Below are 12,655 nucleotides of genomic sequence, written 5' to 3'. Positions count from 1 at the left end.
TATTTGCATGAAATGCACACACACAAAAAAAATCCAGGGATTACCAGTCAAGATGGAGGTATAGGTAGACACACTTTACCTCCTTGTACAACCATAACAAGGACCACAACTAACCTCAAAACAAAAAACTGCCAGAAAATCAAACTGTATGGAAGTCCAACAACCAAGGATTTAAAAAAACTATATTCATCCAGATGGGTAGGAGGGGTGGAGCTGGGGAGCCAGGGCAGAAAGAATGTGGTGTGGCAGCGGTAGCAGTGGTAGTGGCGGCAGTGGCCAATGGATCAGGCAGTCCCACATTCATGTGTGGTGGATAAAAATTGGGAGGGATACCTTGGGAGTGAGCGATCCCAACTCCAGGCCAGACCGTGTAGCCCAGGGTTCCAACACCAGGAAAATAAAGCCTCATTACTTCTGGCTGTAAAAATCAGTGGGGGCTGGTGTGATGAAACTGCTGGTCCCTCACGAGTGCATTTAAAGGGCCCATATGGCCCTAGAACATATGCAAACCCACCCACTTTGGGAACCAACACCAAGACAACAGCTAGAAGGGTGCCAGTGGCATATGGGAAGTGGATGAAGTGACTGGAAACAGGGCCAGTGCCGAGCAACCGGCCAGCAGCCATGCAGTGGCCTCGTCCCCTTTCCGAGCCCAGCCCCCTACAGAGCCACAAACTGGTGAAGCGTGTTGCCCCACACTGGTGATTATCTAAGGCTCCACCCAATACAACTTAACAGGTGCTCTAAGGGAGTCAAAGCAGCTCTACCTAATACACAGAAACAAACACGGAGAGGCTGCCAAATTGAGGAGACAAAGGAATACGGTCCAAATAGAAGAACAGAACAAAACGCCAGAGAAGGAACTAAACAAAACGGAGATGGCCAGTCTATCAGATGCAGAGTTAAAAACAGTGGTGATCAGGATGCTCAGAGAACCTACCGAGTACAGCAAAAGCATAACTGAAGAAAGGAAGGCTACACTAAGTGAAATGAAGGAAAATCCACAGGGAAGCAATAGTGAAAGGAAGGAACCTGGGGTTCAAATCAATGATTTGGGATATAAGGAAGAAATACACATTCAACCAGAACAGAATGAAGAAACAAGAATTTAAAAAAAAAACAAAAACAAAACCAAGGAGAGAATAAGAAGACTCTGAGACATCTTGAAAAGTGCCGACATCCAAATCATAGGGACACCAGAAGAGAAGAGGAAGAGCAAGCAATTGAAGAATTATTTGAAAAAATAATGAAAGAAAACTTCCCTAATTTGGTAAAGGAAACAGACATACAAGTCTAGGAAGCACAGAGTACCAAACAAGTTGGACCCGAAGAGGACAACACCAAGATACATCGTAACTAAAATGCCAAAGGTTAACAATAAAGAGAGAATCTTAAAAGCAGCAAGAAAAAAGAAGAGAGTTACCTACAAAGGAGTTCTCAGAAGACTATCAACTGATTTCTCAAAAGAAACTTTGCAGGCAAGAAGGGACTGGCAAGAAGTATTCAAAGTGATGAAAAGGAAGGACCTACAACCAAGATTACTCTATCCAGCAAAGCTCTCCTTTAGAATGGAAGGGCAGATAAACTGCTTCTCAAATGAGGTAAAGCTAAAGGAGTTGATCATCACCAACCCCTTATTATATGAAATGTTACAGGGACCTATTTAAGAAAAAGAAAAAGATGAAAACCATAAACATTAAAATGGCAACAAACTCACAACTATCAACTGAATCTAAAAAAAGAAGGAACTAAGCAAATAATTAGACCAGGAACAGAATCATAGATATGGAGATCATCTGGAGGGTTAGCAGTAGGGATGAGGAAGGGGGAGAACAGGGGAAAAGCTACAGGGATTAAGAAGCGTAAGTGGTAGAAACAGAACAGACAGGAGGACGTTAAGAATAGTATAGGAAATGGAGAAGCCAAAGAACTTACATGCATGACCCATGGGCACGAACTAAGGGATGGGATTGGTAGAGGGGAGGGGGTACTGGCAGATGGGGGAAAAGAGGGAAAAATTGGGATGACTGTTATAGCATAATCAATAAAATACACGTTAAAAAAAAAACTAAAAACAACAACAAAAATGAAAATCCACAGAATTAAAATGTAGATTAGTGGTTGCCAGGAGCTAAAAGGAAGGAAGAAATGGATATGTGTTTCCTTGGGGTTGGGTTGATGAGCATGTTTTACAACTGGATAGCAGCAATGGTTACACGACTTGTGAATATACTAAAAACCACTTAATTGTTCAACAGGCATGTGGTGAATAATGAAAATTACAGTATATGAAGTATTTAATGAGAAAGCTCTTATTTAAAAATAAAGAGAACAGAATACTATAAAAATGAAATATACAGTAAGCAAACAAAAAAAAAGTTCTCAAATTAAAACAAAAAAAGAAAAAATTTAAATCAAACACCCAACAGAATAGTTGGAAGATAAATTTGAGAAAATCTCACAGAAGACAGGGCAAAATTGTGAGTCCATAAATGGGAGAGAAAAATCAGAAAACTCGTTCAAGTGGTCATAATATAACTATTTATATTTACAAATAGTTATATTTTTTAAGAAACTTGCCCAGATCCAAACAAGATGAGGTTCCAAATTGAAAGGTCCTCCAAGTACGTAGCTCAATGAAAATAGTGTCATATAAGACATATCACAATAAAGTTTCAGACAAACACTGAAGGCAAAGAGAATCAAAGTAATCTACAAAGGATGAAGAATCAGTATGGCTTTGGCCCTGGCCGGGTGGCTCAGTTAGTTAGAGCATCATCCCACTATGCCAAGGTTGCAGGGTTCAATCCCAGTCAGGGCACATACAAGAATCATCCAATGAATGCATAAATAAGTGGAACAGCAAAGGGATCTTTCTCTCCTTCTCTCTCTCGAAAAATCAATTAAACAAACAAACAAACAAAAAAGGCTGTGGTTGATGTGGCTCAGTGGATTGAGTCAAAAGGTCAGTGGTTCAATTCCCAGTCAGGTCACATGCCTGGGTTGTGGGCCAGGTTCCCGGTTGGGGGCATGCAAGAGGTAATTCATCGATGTATCCCTCACACATCCATGTTTCCTCTCCCTCTCTTTCTCCTTCCCTCCTCATCTCTATAAAAATAAATGAATAAAATCTTTAAATAAAAAAGAATGTCTTTGGACTTCTCAGTAGAAACACTGAAAGCTGGAACACATGGGCATTAGTTTCAACATTCTGGATGAAAATGACTTCCAACCTAGATTTCTAAACTCTTACCAACTATAAATGTCAATATAGAATAAAGATACATATTCTCAGACTCAAAAAGTCTTCTCCATGTCTTTTCTGAGAAAGCTTTTATAGAATATGCATAACTAAAATGAGTGAGAAAACCAAGAGGGAGTAAAAAGATGTGGTCGCAAAGAAACAGCAGACACACCTGCAGAGAAAGGAAACGTGAAGCCCCAGGATGATGATAAAGAGAGATGCCAAGATTATGAAGTAAGCAGGAGGCACTGAGGCAGTAAGACTGGAACAGGCTCAAGGAAACTTCCACAAACTGTCAATATATAGACAGTACTAGTACATGATAAGATGTAGACAACTATGCAAATAAAAATAAGATGATTATTAACCCAGGGGGAAAAAAGGTAATCAAAGTTCACCAAATATAAATAGTGAGCTGTAAATGGCATACCTAATCATAATGTAAACTAAATGTTTTAAACAAAATTAAAACATGACTGTATTTGATGGATGAGGAGATGACAGCTGTACATGAGGGAGGTTAGGAAGAAAGCTAAATTTACCCTCTATGATGTGAAGTAAAATTCTTCTAGTGACAAAAAATTAAGAGATAGCAGTACATGCACAGTATTTAGAGATAGAGCAGTAAATACAAAAGAATCAATAAAAACAGGTGACAGTGTTTGCCTCAGAGGCGAAATGGCAGAAGTGGTAAGGAACCACCTTTTTTCAATATATCTTATAAACCTAGTCAACTCCCTCTGAACAAATGACTGGCAGTCAACAAAATTTTAAAATGAGAGGAGATATCATAAAGCATATTTCTTATCCAACTTTGCCTTTGCCCTCTCTATAGCACCAAAGCTTCAGCAAGCAAATTAAAGTTTCCATTTTTCCCTTAATAATACAAATCATTAAGTAATAATGTCTAGTGAATGTAATTTTTTTTAAATAGATGAAATAGCAAAACAAATATTACAAGCTATTCAAAACTGCAGGTTCACCAAGTAAGTTTACCAGATAGTTATTACAATGCATCAGATGACATGTATCAGCTCCATCTATAAATTAAATTATCTTCAGGTTTAAAGCACCTACTGTTTCAGGAGCTTGGTTCCCAAATGATGGTACCAGAGGAAAACTTAACACAAGTATTTTTTGTCTATAGCTTCAAAACTACATATGCCACATTGAGTAAAAATATTTTCCAGATTATACACTGGGAGGACAGTAAATGAATGTCAAAGTGTGCTCGAACCACGAGTCTATGAAAGTAAACCACGGGAGTTATAGGAGGTCTGTTTACATTTTATTTAGTAGCTATATCACATAACTATATGACATTTTATAATAGCTACAAATTATATACTTACTTTCTGAACACATCATGTGCATGAGCTGTAAAAATAATGTGTTAAACAGTGTAAAACAGCCAAATACTGTATAAACTTAAGTGGACAGCTCAACAATACAGTGATCCTATGTGGGTGGAGAGAGCCTCCATCTCCACTTTACTATCTGGTTCAGTATTATCTTTGCCACCAGATGATTAGACTTAAATAACTTTTAACACATGGCCCAAAAGTGTAATTCTAGCTCCTCCAAAGTGAAGCTGATAAATGTACAAGTTCCTTTCTCCAAATGTGAAATAAACAAAGAAAACTGCTGCTCAAATGAGATTACTTATTATTTAAGTCATTTAGCTGATTTATTTTGTAAGAGTTAAAATCATCTTCTCAAATATAGCACTCAATGAACAAACTCATAAGGGTCAACATTTTTATTCCAGGACTAAATCCAAGTTTTAGAAAGCATTAAGCAAATTCTACAGTATTTTTTAGTCCTATGGAATCTTGCTAAGCTGAAAAAAATCTGCTATGCTCACATAATAACAAAAAAAAAATCTATAATGATGTAACAGAGGTCTAAAATATTCAAATATTCCAGTCAGCCACTTGGAGCCACATACAGCAGGTACTGAATTTCCCAAACAATGATAGGATTCTTTAAAAGTCTCGTACCTTTTGGACACATCCCCAGCAAAATAAAGGTGGCAGCCAGAGCCTCTGACCCTCACAATGCTAGATCTTAGTTACCTGTCTTGTAAACTTGAAGTTTTAGCTTCTTTCACTAGAGCGAAGTTTTTAAACAACTACCAGCCTGGTTCTTCAAGTATTATGTAATCTAGAGTTTTACAATAATGGTTGTGAAACATGTGGGTCCATTTCACTAGGAATGCCTTCTCCACTTGGTTCAGAATATTTTCAAAAGATTTTAGTTAATATGGGATGGCAGAAACCCCCATTCTTATAACAGATGCCCAGATCTTCTGTAGCTTTTTACATGTTTTAAAAAAGTATTTGTTAATAGAAAGAACACATGAAACACATGAAGGGAGTCTGGAAGGGAAGGTTCTAGCCCCAGTTCTGGCATTAACTGCCTCTGGGACCTTACCTAAAATACCTTCTGTTATTGAGGGTCCACCAGGCCACACCGACATTTAACAATTTGCCAAGACAACTAACAGTATTCACCATATAGTGATAATCACAGCTATGATCACTACAGGACAATCACAGTAAAATAACACAAAGAAACATCAAGCAAAGGGAAAAGGTATGTGGGGTGAAGACCAGAGGCACCAGGCACAAGCTTCCTAAAGTTTTCATTGGTGAAGTCATACAGGACATGGTTAATTCCCGCAGCAACGGGTTGTGACAACATGTGAAATATTGTCTTCTCATTAGTCTCAGTGCCTGCGGTTTTTACTGGGGCTAGTCACATAGACACTCTTTGCCTAACACTTACCAAAATGTCAGACTCCCAGAAAGAAAGTGGGTGTTCAGCCTAACACCTACACAGTTGCGGCACAGTGAGCCGCTCTTATCTCACTTTTTTTTTATCCTCACCCAAGGACATAATTACTAATTTTAGAGAGAGGGGAAGGGAGGGAGGGAGAGAGGGAGAAAAACATCGACAAAGTGAGAAACAAACCGATTGGTTGACTCTCGTATGCGCCCTGCCTGGGGACTGAACCCACAACCTAGGCATAAGCTCTGACCAGAAACAAAATGAACTTGCAACCTTTTGGTTTATGGGACAATGTTTCAACCGAGCCATACTGGCCAGGTATCTTATCTCATTCTTTAGGAATAATGGGAACCCTCCCCAAATCCAAGTTTCCAGGCACTAGCCCAGTGCCAATTCTGCAAGCAGGCATTTTTAGAAACAGCAGTTACAGGCCTCCTATGTTGACTCTTCTCCAACCACCCCTCTAGATCTCCTTTACAGTGACATTTCCCCAGACCTATTAGCTCACTACAGTAACCTTCAAACATTACACAGGAATCCCACTGTGTAAGATGGTCTGTTCATGACCTAGGGCCACCATGAGCTACACAGCATGGTAAGGCCATCCCTGGAGCAGGAAAGAATGTCACACTGCTTAAGTTCTATTTTCCCAACAATGATCATGACACCATCAAGCAGCCCTCTCCCTCCAGCCCCTGCTCTCCCTCGTCATCTGTGTCCCCCAATTTTGCCCAAGGGACTGTTTAATAGCTTTCTCTTTGTCTCTTACCATATGTTTTCTTACCATCCATTCAGAATCCAGAAGGCTGAGCTTGGTAAATAAGGGCATAAAAACTCGATTCTCACAGATTACCTTTTGTAAAGCGCATGAAAAACAGTTTTATTCCCATCTCAGTATCCTGTACACAGCACAGAGGCCATGGTGAGAGTGACACTGGGTCAGCTATAAGAAAGTAGAGCCCCAGTCAGCTGCTCATGGAACCCCTACCTTACGGTGAGGGGCCCACTTCTGTCATATCCAACTGAGGGACATCAAGACACATGACTTTTATATATTTCAATATTCCAGCCCATATCTAGATGCTCTGCGAACTCTTCTGTGAAACAAGATAAAGAACATTAAAAGGCGAGTCCAGAGAACAGGGCTTCAATCTTAGCCCTGACTCTTAGTAGCTGTGAGGTCTCTCATGTCATTTCATGTCTCTGGACCTCGCTGTTTCCATGGCCACACTGAGAAGCTGTGACACACTGCTCTGTGTATCCAGTCCATGTCTCACTTCCCAGGGTTTTCATATTACTTTAAGGGAATGGGGCAGAGCAAAGGATTTAGGATTCATTTGGTGTAAGGTTTCTGGGTAACAGTTCAAATTATAAATATATAACTGTTCGTTTTTTTTAGAATTCTGACTAAAACAGAGACATCACTGCACTCAAGTTGTCTTGGATCTGATAAGATGCTGACCCCCTTGCACTGGCTTCTACATGGTGAGACTGGCATTACTGAACAGAAAACTACCATTTCAAAGATGTTTTCTAAATGAAACTCATTCTAAAAAGGCTCCATTCAAACAAATGTATTCTAAGCATATACTGTAACTAGGTGTTGTGTGTATACAACATAGAACTATATGAACCAAAAGAATGCTGAATTCTCAGAATCAATCAATTTTAAATATGTTTCTAAAATCAAGACATGGCATGGGACTTGGCTAGGTATCTGGGAAGAGACCCCGGCCATATGATCTGCACAAGATCCCCAATCAGCAATCTGCTAATCACACATTCTTTGAGTCAAATTATCACAACAAAAATAAGTAGTGCAAACCAAAATGTTAACTGAAAAAGAGCAGGGAGGGCAGTGAAGAAGAGAAGGAAGAAGTCTGAACTCACCGGGACTGCGGCAATCCTTTTTTACTGAGATCCGCCCTCACACGCTCTCCTACATGTCTGTAAATCTCCACTAAGCTGTTTATTGCTGCATCTCGGACCTGGATGTAAAAGAAGAGATCTTACAGCTGCTCTGTGTCATCCCAAAGCACTTCCTGCTGGAACCCAACAGACTATACGCCACCCCAAGTTTATCACCAATTTAGCAATGTAATTGTGAATACAATCCTTTCTAGACTTTTGACTAGATGAAGACATGTTTAACAGTTTTGAATCTGTAGGTAAAACTCCAAGGAGTAGAAAAAAATTTAGGTCCCATTCCTAAATTCAAGTCCGTATCTGCCCCCTACCTTTTTTTATTCTTTAAGACGATGTCAGTAAACGAGAATTTTCAGGGCATCTTTCCAAATTAGAAAACACTACAAATAAATTAATTATACTAAAAATATAACACCATGTAACATATTCTGGATTTAGGTCAAACATTTAGTGAAGAAGAAAAATGGGTAGTAGAGACTACATAGAGACCTATATTCAAGAAGCTCATAAAAATATTAAAAATAAAAAGTGAAAAAAAACCTCACAGCCCTAAAAGGTAAATGGGAAAAAAAGTCCATAAATTCTACATTTAACACAGAGCAGGATGTAATAAAATAATTTTATAAAAACATAAAGAGCTCACACAGTTTAAGGGAACAAGCACACCACAGGATACCAAGGAATGTTTTATGGAGGAGGAAGGAACCACTTAAAATGTGCTTAGAGGGACCGCATTTTACCAGGTAAAGATGGAATGAGACAGGTTCTAAACAAGGCGCAGACTGTAGAAAGGAATGAAAGCATATGTGAAGGGTGTACGCTTCAGGAAGAGCAAGTAAGCAGTCTGGCCAAACACAAATATGAACTAAAGCAGCAGCAATAAATAAGGTTCAAGAGACAGAATAGAATTAAATGGGGAAATTTGAATATGAACTGTATATCAAACACTGTCATTGTATCAATGTTAAATTTCTTGAATGTGAAAAATTACATGGTTATAAAAATATATTCTTGTTCTTAGGAGATACACACTGAAGTGTCTAGGAGTAAAAGTATCATGTCTGCAAGATATTTTCAAATGGTTAAGAAAAACAAGAATATTTCTGCCTACCCTCAGACTCGCCACGAAAAGGAATCCTAACATTTCAGGTCATTGGGACTACAAAAGACAAGAGCTCCATATGTTAAACCCTACCTGCCAGGCTCGAATTGAACGCTTTATAGCAGTGGTTCTCAACTTCCTAATGCCGCGACTCTTTAATACAGTTCCCCATGTTGTGGTGACCCCCAACCATAACTAAAGCATAGTGATTAATCACAAAAACAATATGTAACTATATATGTGTTTTCCGATGGTCGTAGGCGACCCCTGTGAAAGGGCCATTTGACCCCTAAAGGGGTCACGACCCACAGGTTGAGAACCACTGCTTTACAGAGTCTAAGGTCTTCACATCTATGACCTTCCTCACAGGCCCACGATGAACTGTGACACAGAAGAGGGCATGCGGCTGGAGAGATGAGCCACCTGCAGGGGCCCACAGCAGGTAAACAGCAGAAAGAGGAGCTGAATGCTACCTCTGAACAAAGCTGCCCACATCCTTCTCACTGCAGAACACTGTGCTCCACTGTGGGTGTCAAAGTAAGAAAGCCTAAAATTCGAGGGAGGGCTTCCCCTCCAGGGACAGAGTGTGTGCCTGTAAACTGATGGGAAGCCAAGTCTACCCTGTCCTCTGAGAACAGCAGCACAGCCCCACAGCCAGCCTGCCTCAGACAGCGGGTGCCGCAGACCTGCCCGGGCTCATCGGGGCCTTGCACGCACTGCCATGTCACCTGGGGCCTGCAGCCCCACTTCCCCACTTCTCAGCTGTCAGTCAAGTCCTCAACGGAGGCTTTCCTTCTCCCCTACTCTGCGCACAGTCCGGCTGCAAAGGGCACTGAGGTCAATAGTACTCAGACATTTTAAAATGTTTTTAGGCTTTGAAGATGTGTATCAACCTCATCTAGGAAAGGGACTTCCTTAAGTGAAACAACGAATCAATGGTTCTCTCTCTCTCTCTCTCTCTTCCTTCCTCTCCCTCTAAAAAAAAAAAAAAAAAGAATAAAAATTAAAATTAAAAAAAGAAAAGGGACTTCCTATGTGTAAGATGTCTTAAGACAGCAAGCTGCCTTCTTTAGTCACTGCTCCTGTCCTCCTTGTAAACAAACACAAGCCTTATTCTGCAATCTCCACTAAAGGAAACAAACCCTGTCCTCAGATCAGGGAGTAAAGACCATCACATAATCCTAATCCCTTGCCAGTCACTAGGTAACACCGGGGCAAGCAATGTCATTCTCAACAATGAAACATGAGGGAGATCTACAGGAAACTTCAGAAAAATGCTTCTTCGCCCTTGCAAAGAGAAATGCAGGAAACTAAAAAACATGAGACAATTTGCAAAAATGGAATACTGACTGAGTCATTGGTGATATGAGAGAATTGCTCATTCTTGATAAATGGGAGGAGTGACAGTGTTAAAGCTGTGTTTTTGAAGAAGTAAAAAAAAAAAAAAAAGAGCCCTTACCTTTTAGAGTATTTAAGAATTAAATGAAATGATGTCTAAGATTTGCTTCAAAATATTGGGACGGGGGAGGGGAAACAGATGGAACTAAACTGGCCTTTCCTTATTAGCTGCTGAAGCTCAATGATGGACATGTTGAGACACATGTCATTCTCTCTACTTCTACATAACTTTGAACATTTTAATATGGAAACGTGGAAAACAGGACAGGAACACAGGAAGCACCAGGCTTTTGTCTACTAGGTCTGCTGAACATGCATGCTGCTGGGCTGTCCCTGGTCTGTGCCCCTGGGGAAAGCCGCAAAGGACAAAGCCCAAGGGCTGAGACAGCCAAGACCCTAAGTCTCTGGGGAAATCACTGTTCCACTAACCAACTCTAGAGTCCCCTTCCTCTTTATGCAGGATGATACATTCTCCCCCTGCTCTAGCGATTCTGAGTTGGGATTTCAGTTACTTGGAGCCAAAAGCATCCTAAGCACATATCCCATATATCAATCTGTGGGTCACTCCCATTAGCTTCTGAGGGGCTTCCCCTGCTCTGAGTCACTCTGCACTCAGAATAATATACAAACAAGTTGGCATCTTCTAAGGCAGGAGTGTCTGCAGAATTCCCATTCAGTGTCAGCTGCCTCCTGCAGAGCCAGCGGTGAGCTCTCCATACTACAGCTGAAGACTAACTATGTCAGATACCCAGATACCAGAGTGCATGGGCAGCACTGCCAAGACACAACTGTCCTGTCTGGTCTGAGACATAAATAAACAGCTAAGAATGACAAGTCACTCAAACAGCTGTGGGGTGTTGACTCAATCCTAAAACTGCTAGAATGTAGTCCTGGAACAATAATGAGCAAGTTATAGTTCTGACCCTCAAGGGCCAATGACTAGCAGGAAAGACTAGTGAGAAGCATAGGGAAGTTTCCTGGTAAGAGAGGTCCTGACAGACATGAACTGTGCGTGTCTGTGCCTGCATACATATATGTGCAGATAACACTTTCTTTTCTCTTTTTGTTTTTGTGCAGATAACACTTTGAAAGCAGATGTGAATACACAATTATCTTCAGAGCACTCGGACTGGAAAACTCTGGCTATATCTGTCTACCACAGACTGCTGACAGAGCCCCATAGGGCACCAACCTCATTTTATCCCCAGTGTTCATCTCCCACAGGCCCAGTGTGACTACTCCTATTACCCATGTGGCCAAAGTTGAGCAACTGCATTAGAAACGATTAAGTTCAACTAGCCAGGCTGGCTTTTTCGCTCCACTAAAGGATATTGTGTGGCAGCAGCAATATCCTCCAACTATGACCTCTATAAAGGACTTTTTTCCCAGAAAACAAAAGTGAAGGTTAACACCAAAAAGGGGAAAGGGGCAATTTAGAATTTTTTAATAGTTTACAGTTATTTATTTTCTAGAAAACCTCCGCTGCCTTGCGGCATACCTCTTCAGGGGAAAGGCTAAGGGAGTAAACCCCGACAGAAAATCCGGAGCCGGAGTCCCTAAGGCGGTTTGACGTTGTAGTCAACACCGGCAACTCCTGCGGCGCACCTGAAGCCAAGCTGTATTGACTCCGTCTTTCCCTTGGACCCTTCAGCTGCGAAGAGAGGGGGGGTCTGCTGCATGGGCAACAGCAGACCCTCCATATCACCCTGCCCAGGCTCTGTAGCTTCAGCATCATCGCAAGATGTCGATTCAACACGGGAGGAGACAGATACCATGTCACTCCTGAGTCGGACTGCACAGCCATTCTCGGCGGTGCAGATAGACTCTTAAGAAGCTACACCATCGTCTCTCGAGACGGACGGCTGCCGACGATTTTCTAGAAAAAATTCATTAATTTTTTTTTTTTTAGAGAGAGCAGAAGGGAGGGAGAAAGAGAGGAAGAGAAACACTAATGTGTGAGATAAACATTAATCAGCTGCCTCTTGCATGTTCCCAACAGGAGAACCTGTCCTATAATTCAGCCATGTGCCCCGATCAGGAATCGAACCAGCAACCTTTCAGTTTGCAGGCCAGTGCTCAACCCACTGAACCTCGCCAGCCAGGGCAGCTTGTTTATTTTTAAATTAATGTTGAACATAAAATATAATTCTATAAGTAAAAATATCTAGAAATTATATTTCCAATGTCATATATTT

General features: G+C 40.8%; 1 protein-coding gene across 20 annotated transcripts in view; it reads right to left on the bottom strand.

Annotated features, from left to right (window-relative positions):
* CLASP1 (cytoplasmic linker associated protein 1) overlaps nt 1–12,655 on the bottom strand; it is a 336,932-nt gene that overhangs the window by 182,381 nt on the left and 141,896 nt on the right. For all 20 annotated transcript variants that reach the window (XM_090279150.1, XM_090279145.1, XM_090279172.1 and 17 more), the window contains one exon: nt 7,925–8,022. In XM_090279150.1, the coding sequence (XP_090135276.1) occupies nt 7,925–8,022 (98 nt within the window). The remainder of the gene's footprint in view (nt 1–7,924; nt 8,023–12,655) is intronic.

This window comes from Furipterus horrens, unplaced genomic scaffold, assembly GCF_987537825.1.
Source record: "Furipterus horrens unplaced genomic scaffold, mFurHor1.1.pri manual_scaffold_1, whole genome shotgun sequence".
Lineage (NCBI taxonomy): Eukaryota > Metazoa > Chordata > Mammalia > Chiroptera > Furipteridae > Furipterus > Furipterus horrens.
Note: the sequence above shows the minus strand (reverse complement) of the source record. Positions and strands in the feature narration are given on the sequence as shown.